Source organism: Neovison vison, chromosome 3, assembly GCF_020171115.1.
Source record: "Neovison vison isolate M4711 chromosome 3, ASM_NN_V1, whole genome shotgun sequence".
In the NCBI taxonomy this organism is placed as follows: Eukaryota; Metazoa; Chordata; class Mammalia; order Carnivora; family Mustelidae; genus Neogale; species Neogale vison.
Window position 1 is genome coordinate 56,692,157 of NC_058093.1, and position 18,918 is coordinate 56,711,074.

Below are 18,918 nucleotides of genomic sequence, written 5' to 3' on the forward strand. Positions count from 1 at the left end.
TAGAGATGGTGGGAATATGCTACTGGATACCTTTCAGCAAAAGTTTTTGCAGACCCATCCCCTGCAGGGTACTGTGGCAAATACACAAATTCTCTGAGACAAGGGCCTGGCTCTCCGGGAGTTCCACACAGGAGGGGCAGGGATGACAGGAGGGGAGGTGACCATGTGTAAGGAAAAGGGAAGAGAATATTCCAGCTAGGGGAGACCATTTTTGGAAGATATTTCCCATGCCTGAGGACATTTGGGTTGGACCTTGAAGGATGGGTAGCATTTCTCTTGCCGCTCAATTAGTTGTAATTGTGCCCTAATTATGGAGAAGCAGCAAAGAAAAACCCCACACCCAGAGACAATAACATTTTACTCCTTTTTAAGGATTTTTTCATGTTTATTTGACAGAGAGAGAGAGAGAGATGACAAGTAGACAGAGAGGCAGGCAGAGGGGGGGCCGGAAGTAGGCTCCCTGCTGAGCAGAGAGCCCGATGCAGGGCTCAATCCTGTGACCCTGAGATCATGACCTGAGCCAAGGCAGAGTCTTAACCTACTGAGCCCTCCAGGTGCCCCAGACATTTTACTTTTTATTTCTGCCTCTTTCTGTTCATTTTAAACATTCTCCAAAGGAATTTTTCTATAAAATTCCCAAACCGCTTTTTTTAAATTGACACATCATGGACAGCTCAGCGAACGGTTTGGAAATGTTAGGAAAATATCATTTTTCAGGGCTGTGTAAACCTCCTAGTAGCCGAGTGATAAAGTGCCTTACTGTACCCTTATTGTGGGGCTTGGCAGTTGTTTCTGGGTTACTTATAAATAAAGAAACCTATTGCGAATGTCTTGGTGCTTTGCAGGAAAGCAATAGAACTTTCCTCCCAGGTTTGATTATTCCTTAGGTCAGAATTACAGGAGCAGAATTAAAAAGATAAAGAGTAAGTTGTTTGGAGTCTACAGTCACATCACCTAGGCTTAAGCATCCTTCACATTTCATTATGTCTGTCGTTTTTTGCTGATACAAGTTGTAAATACCATGACATTTTACTCCTAAGTAATGGATTATGGACCTCCAAAAGACATTTTTTTAAAAGATTTTATTTACTTATTGGACACTCAGAGACCATGAGCAGGGGAGAGAAGCAAGGGGAGAGAGAAGCAGGCCCCCTACTGAGTGGGGAGCCCGAGGCAGGACTCCATCCAGGACCCTAGGATCATGAGCTGAGCCAAAGGCAGACACTTACCTGACTGAGTCACCCAGGTGTCCAGAAAGACATTTTCATCTTTAACCACAACACCATCACCACACCTGAAATATTAATACTAATTCATCAGTATTTTCACACATTTAGCTGTGCTCAAATTTCTCCACTTCCTTCATATTTTTCTGGTATATTTAAATCATGATCCAGATGAGATCTATGAAATTATGTTTTATGGTCTCTTTTAATCTCTAGATTCTCTCCTCCTCCTCTTTTTGCTTTGTCCTTACATTTCTTTAAGAGAATGATGGAGGGGCAGCTGGGTGGTGCGTTTGGTTAAGCGTCAGACTCTTGATTTTGGCTCAGGTCATGACCTCAGGATTATGAGATCAAGCCCTGAGCCCCGTGTTGGGCTCCGCACTGGGCATGGAGTTTACTTAAGATTCTCTCTCCCCCTCTGCTTCCTTCTCTACTCATGCTCTCTCTCTCTCTCCTCATGTTCTCTCAAAATAAAATAAAATGATGGAGTAATTTGTTCCTATGATCTGAATTTTGCTGATTGCAACCTCATGGTATTTAATGCACTTGTCCCCTCTATTTCCTGAAACTGGTGTTTAAATCTAGAGACTTGATCAGATTTTGTCTTAAAAGTATTTTTTGCAAGGGTCCTTAATAGGTGGTACGTCTGCTTCCATCATAATGCCCACAACGCCTTCGGGCCGCTGATGATCCTTTCCCAGATCTGTCCGTTCATTAGGGTTGCATGAGGAGTCTGAATGTCTTGAACAGCCTCCTGTCTGAATGTCTTGAACAGCCTCCTGTCTGTCCTCTTTTCTACATGTCACAGACTTGAGGAATGACCGGGTGGGATGTCGGGGTGGCATGAACTACCGCAGACAGGAAGAGCTGTCCCGGGCGTCTGGTCAGAATAAGCAGGGTGTGTTCTGGCAATATGAAGTCTAGTTTGGCTCGAGTTTTTGTCAGGGACTGGAGGAGTTAACAGAAAAGCATATGCTGGGGAAAGTGGACTTGAATCAGTCGTCTGCGGAGAACCCACAGTTGAGCAGGTTCAGGACGCAGGTTGCCTGCGTGGGCAGGAGTGTGGAGGGTGTAGATCCTGGGGACCTGTGTTACAGGCAGTGGGGACTCAGTGACCCTGGCTTGGGGGTTCAGTAGGGTAGAGGCAGGCCCTGATGTGAGATGGTGGGGCACAGCGTGGCCTTCTGAGCAGAGTCGCGGAGAGGGGGTGCTATAGACGATGTTGAGGTATCAAGCCTCGGCAACCAGGAGTGGCGCCGGGCTTCGGAAGGCTAAGAGAAGCAGGAGCTGAGGAGCAGGTTTTGCTTCATGCAGCTTGAGCCTGTGGGGTGAGCAGAAGCCCTCACGCCACCCCGTGCCACCAGTGGGTAGGTTGTGATGGAGAAGTGAAGGGGGGGGTGTCTGAAGCCTGGGGAAGTCGACAACGTGGCATCATTGGTGGGAGAAGTGGTGGAAGTGCCTGGGGAGCAAGTGTTGTTACCTAGAAAGGGAGCTCCTGACTTCTGGGGCCTGGAACAGGATTCTGGGAAGGAGGCTGGGGTTCAGGAGCTGCTGAGGGCTGAAGGAAGATGGAGACCAAGAGGGAGCCATTGGCTTCCTAGTGTGAGAGGAGGATCCTCCCTCCTCAGAGATTCCTTGCATCCGGCCGTGAGGCGCGCTGGAGGGGAGAGCCGAGGTCCTGGGATGGGAAAGGGAACGGTGGAGGGGGCCACAGGCACACAGTGTCACAGTGTCTCTCAGAGCGGCTGATGATCATGCTTGCTGAGGACTGTTTGTGTGGGGCAGGGTGGGGGAGGGTTTTGTTTTTGACACAGGAGGTGCAGGTGTTGTTGGAAACAGTGTTGAAATAATGTGGGGAAACCTAATCCGTGAAGAAGGAGACGTTGGACATGCAAGGGGACTGGGGCAGGGGTATAGGCAGCTTGCCTCCTCTGTGTCCCCGCTGAGGCCCTTCATGGCACGTTTCTACTGAAGCATGTTTACCATGTGTCTCCTCTGGTCGCCAAGAGTGTCTCCAGGGAAGCGCCTCACCTCGTTCCCCAGGGAATCCTGTGTCCAGCACGGTGCTAGCTAGGAGGTGGTGTTACATATGAATGAGAAATCACCAGGAATTGACGAAGAGCATAGGCCCTCGCACTGGGCAGATGGTGGTTCAGATTCCCAGCCTGTTGTTTCTCAGCTGTTTGGTCTTTGGGGCACGTCCCTTAACCTGTACGGCCTCTGTTTCCTCATGTAAACAAACCGGGATTGTGATACTTGGTGGTTCACGGGGTTGTGCAGATTAATGAAAGAATTCAGTTTCTACATCTGGCATATAGTGAAAGCTTGATATAAAGCAGCTTTGGAGAACAGACTTACGAGTGCAGGTAGAAGAGGGGCGTGTGATCCGGAGACCAGGAGGGAGGGACAAGATGGTGAATGGGATATAGAGGAATGCGGGTGTCTAGTGATTACATGGTGAGTTGTCTCCTCAGGCAAGAAGCTGTGTGTTAAGCTGAGGTGACTAGAAGCCGTTGATCTCGCCACTGAAGGGTAATGGTCATCTCCCCATAAGGGGCAGCCATGCTGCTTAGCCTCTCGTGTCTTTGTGGTGGACACGGTTGGCATGGCCACTGAGCTCAGCAGAATGAAAGACTGAAAACGGCTTAGCCCGTGGCTGGGGAATGTGGGCCGGGATGAAGCCTGGGACCTGCCCATGGCTAGGGAGCCCTGGAAGGCGGCAGAGAGCAGGAGGGGTGGGAACATGGGAGGATCTCACCTGAGAGGGCAAACCCACGCTTGAGGTCTGGGAGGTGGATGTGTGCTCGTGGAACAGCTCTAGTCCCTTACAGGATGTCAGACAGGACACTCGGTGTCAGCGTGGTTGTTACCCTATAGTGTAAAAAGCAATCTCTTGGTCTCCTGCCTTGGTCTCCTCATCTCCAACATGGTTTGGGACCTATTTGAAAAATAGGCCTGCAGCTGAACAGCTAAACAGTGTTTAAGTAATGCCTGCTTTTAATCATCTAGGTTAGCAACTATCAGAAAACACTTGGGAAAATGCAGTTTTTTTTTTTTTTTTTTTAATCTTAGCCTTTATCCTTTTTTCTACAATTACCTGCTCATCTCTCCTGCCACCACCCCCGCCAAAAAGTTTAAGTAATGCCTGCTTTTAATCATCTAGGTTAGCAACTATCAGAAAACACTTGGGAGAATGCAGTTTGTTTTTTTTTTTTAATCTTAGCCTTTATCCTTTTTTCTACAATTACCTGCTCATCTCTCCTGCCACCACCCCCGCCAAAAACCCAGCACCTCAGTTTCAGGGTCTCCATGAGACCCTCTGCATGGAGAGCCAGAAATGAGAATAATTCACACTGTACAGAAGTCAGTGCTGTTGGAGTAAGCAGCCCTTAGCATCTTTCCCAGACAGATGGGCTCAGACAGAGGCCTGGAGCCCACAGGAGACAGAATGTAGCTTGCGGATGTGGAGAGCATCCTGGGTGGGATGGCTCCTTCATGGAAGGGTTGGTGGGGGATGAGTTGGTGGTGTTAGTTGAATGTCAACCATATGCCCAGACCTAGCAAGTTCACTTGTGCATTTAACTTTCTCCCCCTGAAAAGGAACTGTCTAGAATTCTAGGTGATTCTGTCATGAGATTGCATTGCCTGGCTTGATTTTTCTTTCCTTCTCATGGTCAGGTTTTCTCCTTTGGCCAGGTCTCCTCCCAGTGGTGATTATGCTGAGGGGAGGCCTGATTCCTGGTCCAGTGATGGTTCTGCTCCATCTGCCTGTCCCTCCATCCAAGAAACATATACTTGAGTGGTTGCTGAGGGGCGGGTATTTGCTCGGCTGTGTGACTGTCAGTGTGCCTTAGGCAAGACCCTTCATCTCATGGAATTTACATTTTTGTGAGGGACCTAAGTAAGTGAAGTGAGGAGTAATGGATGAGGGACAGAGAGTGAGATGGTTCCAAAGATTAAGACCTGTCCTGTCCTAGGGCCTTTTGCTAGGTCACTCCACAGAGATAGGGGAATCCAGAGAAAGCCCTAAAATGATGGGAAGAATAAACAGCATGGACCATCTTTGTAAAGAGGCAGATTTTCATCTATTTTATATGGCGATCCTGAGGCACCAGGAGAACAGCTCAAGAGTCGTGTGGAAATGTTCACACCTGAGAGCCTACAGTTCGTGGAATGGGGTCTTTGTTCCCAGCCCTTGTGTTTCTTCTTCTAGGAATGGGCATGCTCTCCTGGCCTTCATGTTCTCTCGACAAGAGGGCAAGCTGAACCGCCAGCAGACCATGGAGCTTGGCCACCACATCCTGAAGGCACACATTTTCAAGGTGAGACACATCACTGCCAGGAAGAGTTTCGTCACCATCTTGATGGATTTTGGTTTTGGATATTTTCAACAGCTTTATTAACACTTGGAGAGCTTTCCATGAGCCCCATTTGTCTTTCCCCCTTTGAGTCTCTTTTAAAACTTCATTTTCACCTAAAGATTCCACTTCATTCATTCCCTGTTGTTTCTTGGGTGTATAGATGTTGAAGAGCCTGAGCTACATGACCTGTGGGGTTTCGTACTCCCTGGATTTTCTGCGTCCCCATTTCTCGGGGTCTAGTTTAACGTTTTTTTTTGTTTGTTTGTTTTTTTCTCTTTCCTCTGGATTTCCTGTCATTTGGTAGTTATATCTAGAGGCTTAATCAGGTTCAGGTTTGATTGTTGCTTTCTTGGGGGTGGGCAGAATGTCACAGTTACTTTCGAGTTTAAACTTCTAAGTCTGTTGGGGCTTTCTGGCATCAGGAGGGATAGCATTTGGGCTTGCTTCTCTTAGTGGCCGTTACCAGTGACTACTGATGTCTGCCTGGACTCTTCATGAAGGGTTGCAGAATGATGATACTCCCAGTTTTTATTCTTCCTTTATGTAATGGTTGGAGAACTTCTATAAAAAGAAACTTTCTCTTCTGCTGTAGTGTATGTAGCAAGGGCAGGCACGTTCCTTGACTCTCGCTTTTAGGGAAGGAAGTTAGGCTCCCAGGTCCTGCCATTCTTCGTGCCACAGCATATGCCCTGCCTTAGTGCCCAGCTGCCCCCTCCCAGATGTACCCCCATTGCAGCCAGACACCCCTGGGAACGGAGACATGGACGCCCATTTGTCTCTGATTGCTTCCAGGGCCTCAGTAAGAAGACAGGAATCTCTTCGAGTCACCTCCAAGCCCTGTGGATCGGTTACAGCACCGAGGGGCTCTCGGCTGCCCTCGCCTCCCTCAGGAACCTCTACACTCCCAATGTGAAGGTGAGCGACCCTCTGCATGGAGAGCCCCCAGCCCCCGCCACTGTTCCTCCAGCCGTCCTGCCTTCCTCTGCCCTGGGGAGTGACCAGAGGAGCTGGCCGAGCTGCTGCTGCTGATTTTTTCACTAATATAAATCACAGAGGCTTGAATGCCCTATGACTGGTTCTCTCCAGAAGTTTAGCTTTTGCTTGGGCAGGAGAATGGGTGCTGCCGTGTGAGCATGTGGTGACAGTTTCAGAGCGGAGGTGATGAGGAAGCAGTTCACAAAGGAGAGCAAAGGTCGAAGGGAGATTTGCAGGGGAAATGGATTTTTAAAATGTCCTGGGTTTCGAATCTGGACCATCTCTTTATGGTTCATAGGAAATTAAGCATTGATGGGCAACAATAAAGCAATGGCTACACAGAGACACACTGTTCTAGAAGTTGCACGTACGTGTGTGTTTGTGATGATGGGAAGCATAGCAGGCAGGGGTCGGCCCACGGCTGGGCCAGGAGTGTCCTCACTCTTGATCACTGGCTGTCATGTCACGGTCTTCTGCTGTGCTTCTAGAGTAGATGTTTCTTCCTTGTTCAGCCCAGTCTGGGAATCTAAAACACATGAGGGCCAAGTGTCTGTTACGGCAGCAGAGAAGGGCTGACTCGAGAAAGAGTGTGGGAACGACTGGTTTACATTACCGCCGCTTACAACCATCCTGTCGGGTGCAAGGCAAAAAGATCACAAATGTCTTCCACTGGACATGTCTGTCAGCGAGACTCCAGGCCTTTCATCCCTGGGCGCTGACATGCCCTGCTGCGTACAGAACCGCTGAGGCCGTTTCTCAAGGAGCCAGGTCCTCCCCTTCCAGCACCTCCATGAACACAGTCCTGCCTCTTCCCTGTTCAGTAGCATGAAGGGCGAGTGTAAGTAAGTGGTCATGTGGGGAAGGAGGAGCGAAGCCCTGGAGGTTTCTGGGCATCTCCCTTCCCTCTTCCTTCCTCCAGTTCATCAGACCCACCTGGGAATGGTGCTCTGGGGACACTCCTGGGGGCTCCTGCCCCTCTCCTCCCCTGCCGTCTGCACACCCCACCCTCAGTGCCTGCGCCTTAGCTGTGTGTCTGCAAGAATGGACCTTGCAGATCGCTTCCTTGGTAGATAGAGTTCTGCCCCCGCCATCCCTCCTCTGCCTTCCTGGTGCTTGGGAGAAGCTAGAATGAGCAGACCGAGGAGAGGAGCCCACGTGTCAGGAAGGATGTGGCAGTGCTCTGAGTCTGGGGCAGCTCCCCCCAGGCTCTGATGGCCCGGGCAGCATCCCGGGGTTGGGTAGAGAAGGGCCTCTGCGCCTGGATGGATGCACGGGGGAGCTTTGCAAAGAGGAGCACTGCCTCGTTCGGGCAGCCTCAGCCCCCTGTTAGGGTTCCAGGGTTCCAGGCTTGAGGAGTCCAGGGCACCTTGGATTTCAGCCTCCCTCCCCTCTTGGCTGGGCCCCTGATAGCAGAGCACCATGGACGGCCACTCACAAGGACGCTGTGCTCTGCCCTGCTCCCTCACCTGACAGATAGGCTGAACCCACAGGAACGCCATAGAGGCGGGTGGATGGGGATGTGGATGTTTGTAGGGAAGGAGATGGAGCTCCTGCTCACAGGGAGCTCTTCCCTTCTGGGTGGAGTTACTCTAGAAGAAAGGTGGAGACCACGGCTGAGTTTAGAGTTCACGTAGGGAAGAAATCCTATTAAGAATTTTTGTTTTACTTAGATTTTACAGAAATGAGAGTCGAGGTTACTGTGATAACATGGTTTCTTCTTTCAGCTAAAAGCTTATCTTTTGACTTTTCCATAATTAGTGAAATTCTGTAATGATGAGGAAGAAAAATAATAAAAATGGCCATATCTGTTTTCATTACTTGAATGAATTATGGGCACAGAAGTTACTCTTTTAATGTGGAGAAAAGTAAATGGGAAGTGTCATACCCTGTCGAGTACGAGTTTTTAAGACAGTGAATTAAAAGGTACAGAGTGAGAATGTAATGAGCTTGACCCTCCTGAGGTCATAGACTTCCCTTTTCAACATACTCGCAATTTTAAGAGTTGTCTTTGTTTTGTAGAACTCCAGTGTCACCTACATCTACATGATGCCCAGAATTCTATGACTTGGTTATAGAATTTTAAGGCTTTCCATTATCCTTCTGTTTCTTTTATGTTTCAGGGGGGAAAAAAGGGTTTTCACAGAATCTTGAACAAATTACAGTAATTTAAAATTATGCATGCAATTAAGGAACTTTTTTTAGAGAGTATTAAATGTTGTCATACAGGAATGAATGTCATTTTGAGCAATAATTGCAGTTTGCCACTTTGGTAAATTAAAGTGACTTGCTCCAGAATGATTGCTTGGTAGATGAGTTTTAATTTTACTGGCATGCTAGTGATTTCTAACAGCGTAGTCTCCCCTTGCAGGCCGGGGTCATGCCGGCCCACTGGGGTCCTGGCTGCCAGGGCTTCTAGGCACCCACCTTGCGGATTGTTTTCCTCACGTGGTCCCATCAGAGTGGCAGCCAGCCGTGGGCTTCCCAGAGCCATGAACTGGGAGAATTGAGGCTGTGATTCTTCTGGCTGAAGGCAGAGGGAGGGGAGGAGACAGGAATTAGGCTTGGACCTTGGCCGGACTTGCCCTGACGCAAAGGGTCTGGTCATATTCTGCATGACAGTAGGCAGTACTCATTTAAAGGGGTTCTGTTGGTCTGAACCTGTGGGATACTGGGAAAACTGGAACTCCGGTGCCCCTTCTGGTTTTTCATGATCTCATTGGTTTGCCTATCTTCTTTAAACCCCTTTTTTATTTTCTTCCATTCATTAAACCAGACGCTTATAGATAATATTTCCATTTCCAAATGTTAGGCAGGGAGAGCTTATGTGGTAGGGAGGAAGAGGAAATTTCCATGGGGTTAGGAATTAGTGTATAGGATGAACCATTAAGTCCCTTCCTTGAATGCGGAGTAATCTTCGCTAGAGCTGCCACAGCCGCCACTGAACCACAACAGTAATGAGCTTTGTGCCCAGAGCTGATCTGTGCCTTTCCCCTCGGAGCCTCTGTTTTCTCACCTGTCAAATAGGAGGTGACCAAAGAACCTGGCTTACACTGATCCGAAACCTCATCAAGATGTTACCACTTTTGGAAGAACATCTGGCATCTCTTGTGTGATAGTAAAAAAAACAAAATTTAACCAAAGGAAATATGAAGATCTAATTGGCTCTCTTAAGGGATTCATGAATGGGTCAGCATCCCACCTTGTGAGCAGAGGGGCGCATGGAGGAGTTGTACAAAATGGCAGGTTTTCAGAGGAAGGAGAGTGGGGGAGGAAAGTTATAAGCAAAAGTAAAGAAAAGATTGTTCCAGGCAAGGTCACTTTCCCTTAGGGGAAAAGGCAGGGGGTCTTTTTTTTTTTTTTTAATTTATTTGACAGCGAGAGCCTGCACAGTAGGGGGAGTGGCAGGGAGAGGGAGAAGCAGGCTCCCTGAGAAGTAGAGACTCCCTGCTGACTCAATCCCAGGACCCTGGGATCATGACCTGAGCCCTGAGCCGAAGGCAAACGCTTGGGGGCGAGGGGGGTTTTGTTTGCAGATATCTCATCTTCCATCTTCCTACGGCAGGTAGAGAAGGCTCCTGTAACACATGACCTTACTAATGCTGATCAGAAAATTCCAGATTAACAGGTTAAGATTTAGTTTCTGGGGCGCCTGTGTGGCTCAGTGGATTAAAGCCTCTGCCTTCAGCTTAGGTCATGATCCCAGGATTCTGGGATCGAGTCCCGCATCGGGCTCTCTGCTCAGCAGGGAGCCTGCTTTCTCCTCTCTCTCTCTTTGCCTGCCTCTCTGCCTAACTTGTGATCTCTCTCTCTGTCAAATAAATAAATAAAATCTTAAAAAAAAAAAAAAAAAAGACTTAGTTTCTGGAGGAGATTGAAACTGCATCCGGGGCTTAAGGTATTAAGCCCCAGTTTGGTGACTTGGGCTGGCCCAAGTAACACCATCCATTTTGGACGGGTGGTTTTCTTTTTAATGATGGTTAAGTGAGTTCTTTTTATTAGGTTTTGCCTACTCTCAGGGAACTGACACTCTGCTGTAGGCCCCTGAGAACTTCTGGATGTACCTTCCCGGTGCCTGTTACAGGAAGTGCTACATCTCCCCTCAAGTAAGCAGGAGGTCTTCCTGCTGCTCTGTGCTAGTGACGGGGCAGGGGCTGTTAGGTGGACCTCTGGGTTGCCAGGTACCTGGGGTCTTGTCCCTTCTAAAGAGTCTGTGGAAGGTGACTGACAATAGCAATTAATATTTATTTAGCACTTACAGGATGCTAGGGCCAAGAACTGTATGTGTGTGAGGCATGCTCATTTTTAATCTTTGCAACAAGTCAGAGAAGTGAAACTCTTATGTCCGTTTTTCCAAAGAGGATGTGGAGGCTGGAGGCAATTGGTAGCGTGTCTCAAATCTCACAGCTGGAAGGGTGCCTGGCTCCGAGCAGGCCCGTGCTTTGCAGCTGCATTTATCACCTGATGTGTTTACAGCCCCGGCTGCCAACTAGAATCCCTTGGGAGCTCTTGGTACCATGGCCAAGTCAGAATCTCCAAGTGTGGGCCTCAAACATTGGAAACTCTGAAGCTCCCAGGGGGTTTCCGTGTGCAGTGAGGTTAGGAACTGTGGGCTAGGGAGAGAGCCACAGACCGATTGGGGGTTAAGTGGTAAAAATACCAGTAGCATCACACCAGCAAAGGAAATGTTTTTCCCAAGAAGCAGATGAACTGTGGGTTGGTGACAGATATCTTTAGGAGAGCTGTGCCTCTAAGTGCATACCTTCCAGATAAAGTCTTGCAAGGAACCCAGCAAGGATGTGCTAGATGAACAACATTGTTAGCAGAGTCCCCAGGGGTAGGATGGGATGGCATACTGTTGTTTTCTTAGGAGACCCCTGAAGCACAGAGAGATTGAGTAATTTTCTGAAAGTCTCACAGCAAGTTTAGTGTGTGGTGGATGTAGTAATTAGTAGAAAAAGCTGGTGATTTTCTGGGAGTCTTCTGCGGCTGACAGTCCCAGAGGCACAGGAACATTTTAATGTATTGTACTTTTTCTTTTAGGGATGCATTTTTGTAAAAAAGAGTATTTGCCGTTACTTTCTGCTTTACTAGCTCACTGTTAATCATTTAATCCTGTCAGAAAAATGAATTTTCTGTTTTTATTTAGATTAAGCAGTGATTTTTCAAAGTGTGGTCTGCTGACCAACAGCATCCATATCATCTGGGAAAACTCATTAAAAATGCACAGTCTCAGGCCCTCCCGTAGACCTACTGAGTCAGAGATCTGGACCTGAAGATGTGCATTTTAAGTATACTTTTTAAATAAAAGGTTTTTGTGGGTTTTTTTTTTTTACTTCAGTTTAAAAAAAAAACATGAAATTTACTGTCTTAACTCTTTTTTAAGTGCGGAATTCGGTAGTGTTAAGTGTACTCCTGTTATTGTACAATAGATCTCCTGAACTTTTTCATCACAAAACTAAAACCCTGCGCTCACTAAACAACTCATTTTCCTCTCCCCTCACCCCCTGGTAACCGCCATTCTACTTCTGTCTCTCTGGATTTCACTTCTCTAGGCAGCCCATGTAAGGGGCCATCAGTGTTTGTCTGTCTTTGTCTTGTTGTGACCAGCTTTTTTTCTTTTTTTTTAACTTAGTCTCATGTCCTCAAGGTTCATCCATGGTACAGTATGTGACAGGATTGCCTTCCCTTTTTCTTTTTTAAAGATTTTATTTATTTATTTGAGAAACAGAGCACGCAGAAGGAGAGGGAGAAGCAGGCTCTCTGTTGAGCAAGGAGCCTGATGTAGGTCTCGATCCCAGGACCCTGGGATCACAATCTGAGCTGAAGGCAGCTGCTTGACCAACTGAGCCACCCAGGCACCCCTGGAGTGCCTTCCTTTAAAGGCTGGATAATACTCCATTGTATGTAGGCACCACTTCTGTTTCTCCGTCAGTGAGTCCACAGACATTTTAATTAGCTTCCATCTCTTGGCTACTGTGAAGAGGGCTGCAGTGATCCCCGGGGGTGCAGATATGTCTTTGAGATCCTGATTTCCTTTCCACTGGATATAGTCCCAGAAGTGGGATTGCTTCTAGAGGAAGGTCCACACGGTTTTCCATAGCAGCTGCCATTTTAGATTTCCACTGCCAAGAAAGGACACGGTCTGTGCGTTTCCAGGTCGTACTGTTGCACACTCTAGCTTGAGGGCCCCGGATTAAAGTACAGATGCTGCCCCTCTCTGCACATGCTATTGTGACTGACATTTATGTGAGAAATTAATCTTGTTGGGGGACATCAATCAACAGGTGAGCCGTCTCCTGATTTTGGGAGGGGCCAACGTGAACTACAGGACAGAAGTGTTAAATAACGCCCCAATCCTGTGCGTCCAGTCCCACCTCGGCCATGAGGAGGTGGTCACTCTGCTCCTGGAATTTGGCGCCTGCCTGGAGGGAACATCGGAGAATGGCATGACCGCCCTCTGCTATGCCGCAGCTGCCGGCCATATGAAGCTGGTGTGTCTGCTGGCCAAGAAGGGCGCGAGGGTAAGCCGGTGGCATTCCCCAGTGGGTGGGGGCCGGGGCGATGTCTTCAGAGCCTTGTTAGAATTATCGTCAGCTGGGCCAGCTTCTCTGCTTTGTTGAATTGCAACAGATAGAAATTGCCACACGAACAGAAAGGGTGAGCAGCCTGTGTCAGGCAGAGCCTGAGGACGGTGCTCGGGGTGCAGCCTTGGCAGGGAGAGCGGGTCCTGGGTTTTGCTCATAAGCTCTGAACTCTGCTTCATACTGTCCAAGACGAGGCAGATACCAAGAACACCCCTGGCCACTGGCTGCAGGAGGGGGCAGTCATCCTTCCAAAAGCCTGGAGATAGTGACCTAGAGCTCAGTCACACATTGTAACACAGCGCTGGATTGATTGAAAAGATTTTAGATGTTTGATTTTTTTCCCTGTCTTCTGCCTACCCCATTTCATTGCATGTCTCTCTCTCTCTCTTTTTTTCAAAGAAAAAATTTTGTCAGACAGCTAGTGAACGTGAACCAGGGGGAGGGGCAGAGGGAGAGAGAGATACAGGCTCCCCACTGAGCAGGGAGCCCAATGCACCAGGCTCAAACCCAGAACCCTGGGATCATGACCTGAGTGGAAGGCAGATGCTTCACCGACTGAGCCATCCAGGCGTCCCTCATGTCTCTTTTTTTAAACAATCAAATGAGTCCTGCGGGTCTTAGAAGCCACATGCTTGAGCATGTGGCACAGGAGCGGGACAGCCAGAATCCCCATTTCTCCACCTGCCAGAGAGGATACTGGACACCCTGTGGAGCCTGTGTGCCTCAGGCTTCCCATCTGTATAATGAGTATGACAACAGGATCTACCACAGGGCTGCTGTGTGAGCATTAAGTAAATGTAACCATGTTATTAAGTAAGTTACTCTAGGGTCATCAATGTGAAGAGATTAAATGAGAACAGTGCCAAGCTCACAGTAAACTATATAGGTTTACTATAAGCATTTCGTTGGGAGAGGGGGGGTGTGCAATAGAAATAAATTGCTGATACTTGTCCTTATGGTGAATTAAGTTTCAACAAAAAGACATTTATTAGGCTTACAGTAACTGTGGGAGCCTTTTTGTTTTCCCCTCCAAAATACAACATTTGGGACAAATGAACTTTAGCTCCCGGAAGATGGAGAGTGCTGCAGTGAAGTAGTGGGTTCCTTCATTTTTGCATCTAAACTGTGGCACCTTTATTCTGAGGCTGGCTGGCCCTTCCCAGCACAGCTGACAGCCCTACGGGAGGAGATTGGGTGGCATTCAGGGGGCTCCTGCAGAGCTTTCTGGTGGGGGTGCAGAGTGTCCCCAGAATCTGCAAGGGAGTGAGGGCAGACCCTGAGCTCCTTTCAAGTACAGTATTTCTGGGATTAGATAGGGAATGACACATCGTCTGCGGCCTCTTGGACCTTTAGGAGGTAAGCCGCCCTTAGACACTGACCTTGTGGCGAGCTGACCTTCCTGGCTTTGAGCCCCCACTTTACCCGCTAACTCGTCCTAGCTCACCTGACTGTACATGACCTCCTTCCCCAGTTACATAGCCTTCAGGGTCCCTTGCTGCTCTTTCCCGTTCATAGCTGGGTTTTTCCAGATCCCTGCCTTTTGCTGCTCTCCTGGTTCAGTGACTCAACTGCTTTATTTCCCCAAATCCTAGCTTGTCAAAGCAGACTTAGAGTGTTCCACTCATGCGACCAGCATTGGGAAGCCCAGGGCTTTGGCTGAGGTTTTGGTCTGTGTCCTCACCCATGTCTCCTAGAGAACTTGGAGCTCTAAGTCATTTGCTGGAGAGCCAGGAAGTGATTGCTAGATCTACAAAGGGTCCCAGTGGCCTGGGGTCCATTCACTACAAGAAAGTCTTTCAAATGGAGAGTCAGTGCTCTAGAGAAAGTTGCCTTGGAATGGGAACCCCACAAGCATCTGCCGTGGGATGGGGTTTGTGCACTTCATTTGGGGTGCACCCGTGATCTCTCAGGGGAGGTGATACTAAACCGGGCCCTTCTCCTGCCCCGCAGGTGGACCACTTGGATAAGAAAGGCCAGTGCGCGCTGGTACACAGCGCACTGAGGGGCCACGGTGACATTCTCCGGTACCTGCTGACCTGTGAGTGGTCGGCGGGCCCTCCCCAGCCCGGTGCGCTGCGGAAGAGCCAAGCCCTGCAGCAGGCGCTGACGGCGGCCGCCAGCATGGGCCACAGCTCGGTGAGTCTGCACTATGGGGTCCCTCCTGGGAAACTGGAAGTCGCAGCCCGGTGTGTATCAGGTGCTTTTTCCGGTCATCTTAGTTGCTAGCCTGTGATGCACATAAGGAATGAAAGGAAATGAGGATTTCAAGAAATGGCAGTTGGTTTGACCTTGTGTTCAGACCTTGGGCTGGTGTCCCACCCTTCCCGGGAGAGATACCCCGAGTCCAGGGTCTCAGTGCGCATGCCTGCTCTGCACCATGGTCGGCGAGGAGGGGGCCCGCATGGTACTCCTTCTCTGCTCCTTGTTAGTGTCCCAGTTCCTCCTCTGTTGTACGTTTACTCACTGGCCCTGCTGTCTTCCAGTTTTTCCCTTTGATTCATTCTTTTGTCCTTGTGATGTTTTAAAAATAATCACGTGGAATGCTAATTCTAAAATTGCTGGTGAGTATTTGAAGCATTTTTAAAAATAGGACTTGAAAGTTCTGCTAGCATGTGAGAATGTTTGTCGTTTGTAGTCCCTGCACTGAAGGAAAGCTTCGTGGAGTAGTTAAATAGAGCTCTTATTTTTGGTAGGTGCTGGTATTTCTCCCTTTGAGGATTTAATTGTCATCTCCAGACCTGTGGGTCTGGGACTTAATAACATTTTACCTGTTCTCTTCTACCTCTTCCTCACTCTTTATTGCTTTCAGGCAATTAGAGTTGCCAATATTTGGTAAGATCCTAACCCACAATGATTTATAGTAAATTTGGGTGCAAAGCCAAAGCCAGCTGGCTGGCTGGCTTTCTGGCATTTAAGACACAAGGGCAGACACATGGTCATGTGTGCACACACCCCTGTGCACACATGCACGCATGTGTATGGACTGAAAGCTGGCTTAATTGTGGCATTTAAAACATTAAAAGTACAGGTAGATAGTGTACGTAAGCCAGCTTAAGTACTTGTACTTACCACAACAAGTGCAGAAATACAAGGGAATACAGCTGTCTTCTCTTAAGATATGTAAAAAAGATTTACAGAAATATGAAACAATGCCAGCCAACCTACCTATGTATTTTATTTTTGGAAAAAAGTAGTAATTTCATTTCAAAAATATGTATTTTGTAGCAATATGTTAAATGTTATTGTATAATGGGTGTATAGTTATTCCTTTAAAATAAAACTATGAATGTGTTTTTTAAATAGCCCTATATGTAGATATACTGAGAGCGTGTTAAATACACACATCTGCAAATAGTGATGTTTTCCCTTTTTAAAGTGGTCCCTAAATCTGTGTGGGAACAGAGTGTGAAAAATCATCATAAGGAAGACAATGAATGCCATGTATAGATGTGACCGTTGTCTTAACTCCTGTCCTATTCAACTTGTTTCAAAGCTGGCTGGGAGGAAGGCTGTGCAGAAGCCTTCCTCTGTGAGGTCCGGAATGGTGTCCGGGAAGGGGGTAGGGCTCCTTCACCAGAAGACTTGAAGGGTGTAGTCCTTTGCTAATGCTGTTGAAACGAGTGACCACAAACTCCCATGTCTTCAAATAACACACACCTATTCTCATACAGTTCTACAGGTCTGAAGGCTGAAATTCAGGTGTCAGAAAGCCAGTGTTCCTTCTGGGGGATCTAGAGGAGAACATTTCCTTGCCTTTTTAGAGCTTCTAGAAGCCTTGTATTCCTTTGGTAGTGGCCCCTTCCTCTGTATTCAAAGTGGGTTACTTTAACCCATGCTTCTCTCATCCCATCTCCTTACTCTGACAATGGTTCCTCCTTTCCCTCTTTTGAGTGATTATGTCAGGTCTCTGTGAGATGTACACCTGATAATTCAGGATACTCATCTCGTATCAAGGTTCATAATCACATCTGTGGATTCCCTCTTGTCTATAAGGTAACATTCACAGGTTTCCAGGCAGAGGATGTGGACATATTGGGGCCATGATGCAGCCTGCCACAAAGGCTGTGGCTCGGGAGAATGGAAAAGGGCCTTGTGACGATCTCCTCTTGGCACTGTTGCACAGGGTGAACGCTGGCTTGGGGCTCACGTGCTGCCATTTCCCCACCAGCCAGCACTCCTGCCTGCACACTTGGGATCCAAAGCTCTGTTTGCTAAGGGAGAAAGGAAAAGAGCTAGGGAAAAGAAGAAGAATGTTGTCAGTAGAAAAATCATCTGGATGATACTCTTTATTTTATTTTATTGAAAAGGTGTATCTTGCTTTGTTTTCTGTCTTTGTGAAAAAATGGATTCACTGTCTCATGGCGATTTATGCAGAAACTGTACTTTGTACCATCTCCCGTGTCCTTTGTTGATTAGGCTGGCATATTTGGGTCATGTTGGAATTCATTAGAATTCTGAGTGCCTAGTAATCCTGAACGATGTTGCTGAAATTCACTGAGGTTTTTTTTTTATTCTTCGAAAAGTGAAAATGTGAATAGCATATGAATTATGCTTGAAAACAGTTTTCATTATATTTTGTCTCCTTGTGCAGCATGAGATAATCATGGTTACAAAAACAACACCCTCTCTCCTTTGATACATGGGATATAATAAGCACATATGGCTCTGAGAACTCATTAAGTCACCTTGCCACTTCTGACAGGTGGTCCAGTGCTTGCTGGGGCTGGAGAAGGAGCACGAAATAGACGTCAATGGCACTGACGCGCTGTGGGGAGAAACAGGTAATTATGGTTCCCCGGCTTGTGGTCTGGGCCAGCTTTCTTGATGGGCTAGCCCCCGTTTGGGCCTGAATTGTCTTAAAAATGACTTGGGATGCATGTAGTCCTATTGTTACTTTATCACGAGGCATTTGAAGTGTAGAGCTTTTAAAACTTCCCAAATGAGTAGTAAAAACTTTTCTCGACGCCAGTAAAATCAGTTTTGAATTAGACTAGCAGTTCCTGCAACATCGAATGAATCTCAGCTAGAAATACTGAAATACGATGGTAGTTTCTGCGTGAAGGAGTCTTCCATATCCGAACTAGCCTCGTCTTCCTGTGAATGATGCAGCCTGAGCAGGGCAGGAACTTCCAGCCTGGTATTCTGATGAATCGAAGGTGCTGGGCAAGGAAGGCTGCAGCCAGTCTTGCAGAATGAGAACAGGACTGCAACCCTGGGGTGGGGGGTGGGGGGGGTGGGGAACTATTTAAAGTCTTGACTATAAGATACTAAATCCCTTTTCATTGGTGTGTGGGGTATCGTGTTTAACCGTAGTGCAGGGGGGAAGCCCGAGGTGAGTACATCCTGATGAAGATTTGAGTCACTTACTTGTCAGATGAGTGCAGATAATGCTGCTTTGAAATTTTCCATTTGACTGAGTTGGGTTTCAAAAGATAAGACTCCAAGTGATGAGTTGTTATTGAATCGGTGTAACCAAGAGTGTTAAAATGCATTTCCAGGCTGTGGCTTGTGGCCTGCATACCTTGGAGATACTGTAGGTTCAGCTCCAGGCACCACAATAAAGCAAATAACACAGTGAAGTGAGTCAAATGAATTTTTGGGGTTTCCAGTCCATGTAAATGTTCACACTGAACTGTAGCCTGCTAAGTGTGTGGTAGCATTATGTCTTTAAAAATATACACACCTCGATTAAAAAATCATCTTTGCCCAAAAAAGCTATCCTCTAGGCTTTGAGTGAATCATAATCACTGATCACAGATCACCAAACAAATA

At 47.6% G+C, this 18,918-nt stretch overlaps 1 protein-coding gene across 10 annotated transcripts in view; it reads left to right on the top strand.

Annotated features, from left to right (window-relative positions):
• Positions 1-18,918, top strand: part of TANC1 (tetratricopeptide repeat, ankyrin repeat and coiled-coil containing 1) — a 235,339-nt gene that overhangs the window by 189,217 nt on the left and 27,204 nt on the right. For all 10 annotated transcript variants that reach the window (XM_044242126.1, XM_044242124.1, XM_044242121.1 and 7 more), the window contains 5 exons: positions 5,440-5,548; positions 6,380-6,502; positions 12,847-13,083; positions 15,097-15,282; positions 17,849-17,927. In XM_044242126.1, the coding sequence (XP_044098061.1) occupies positions 5,440-5,548; positions 6,380-6,502; positions 12,847-13,083; positions 15,097-15,282; positions 17,849-17,927 (734 nt within the window). The remainder of the gene's footprint in view (positions 1-5,439; positions 5,549-6,379; positions 6,503-12,846; positions 13,084-15,096; positions 15,283-17,848; positions 17,928-18,918) is intronic.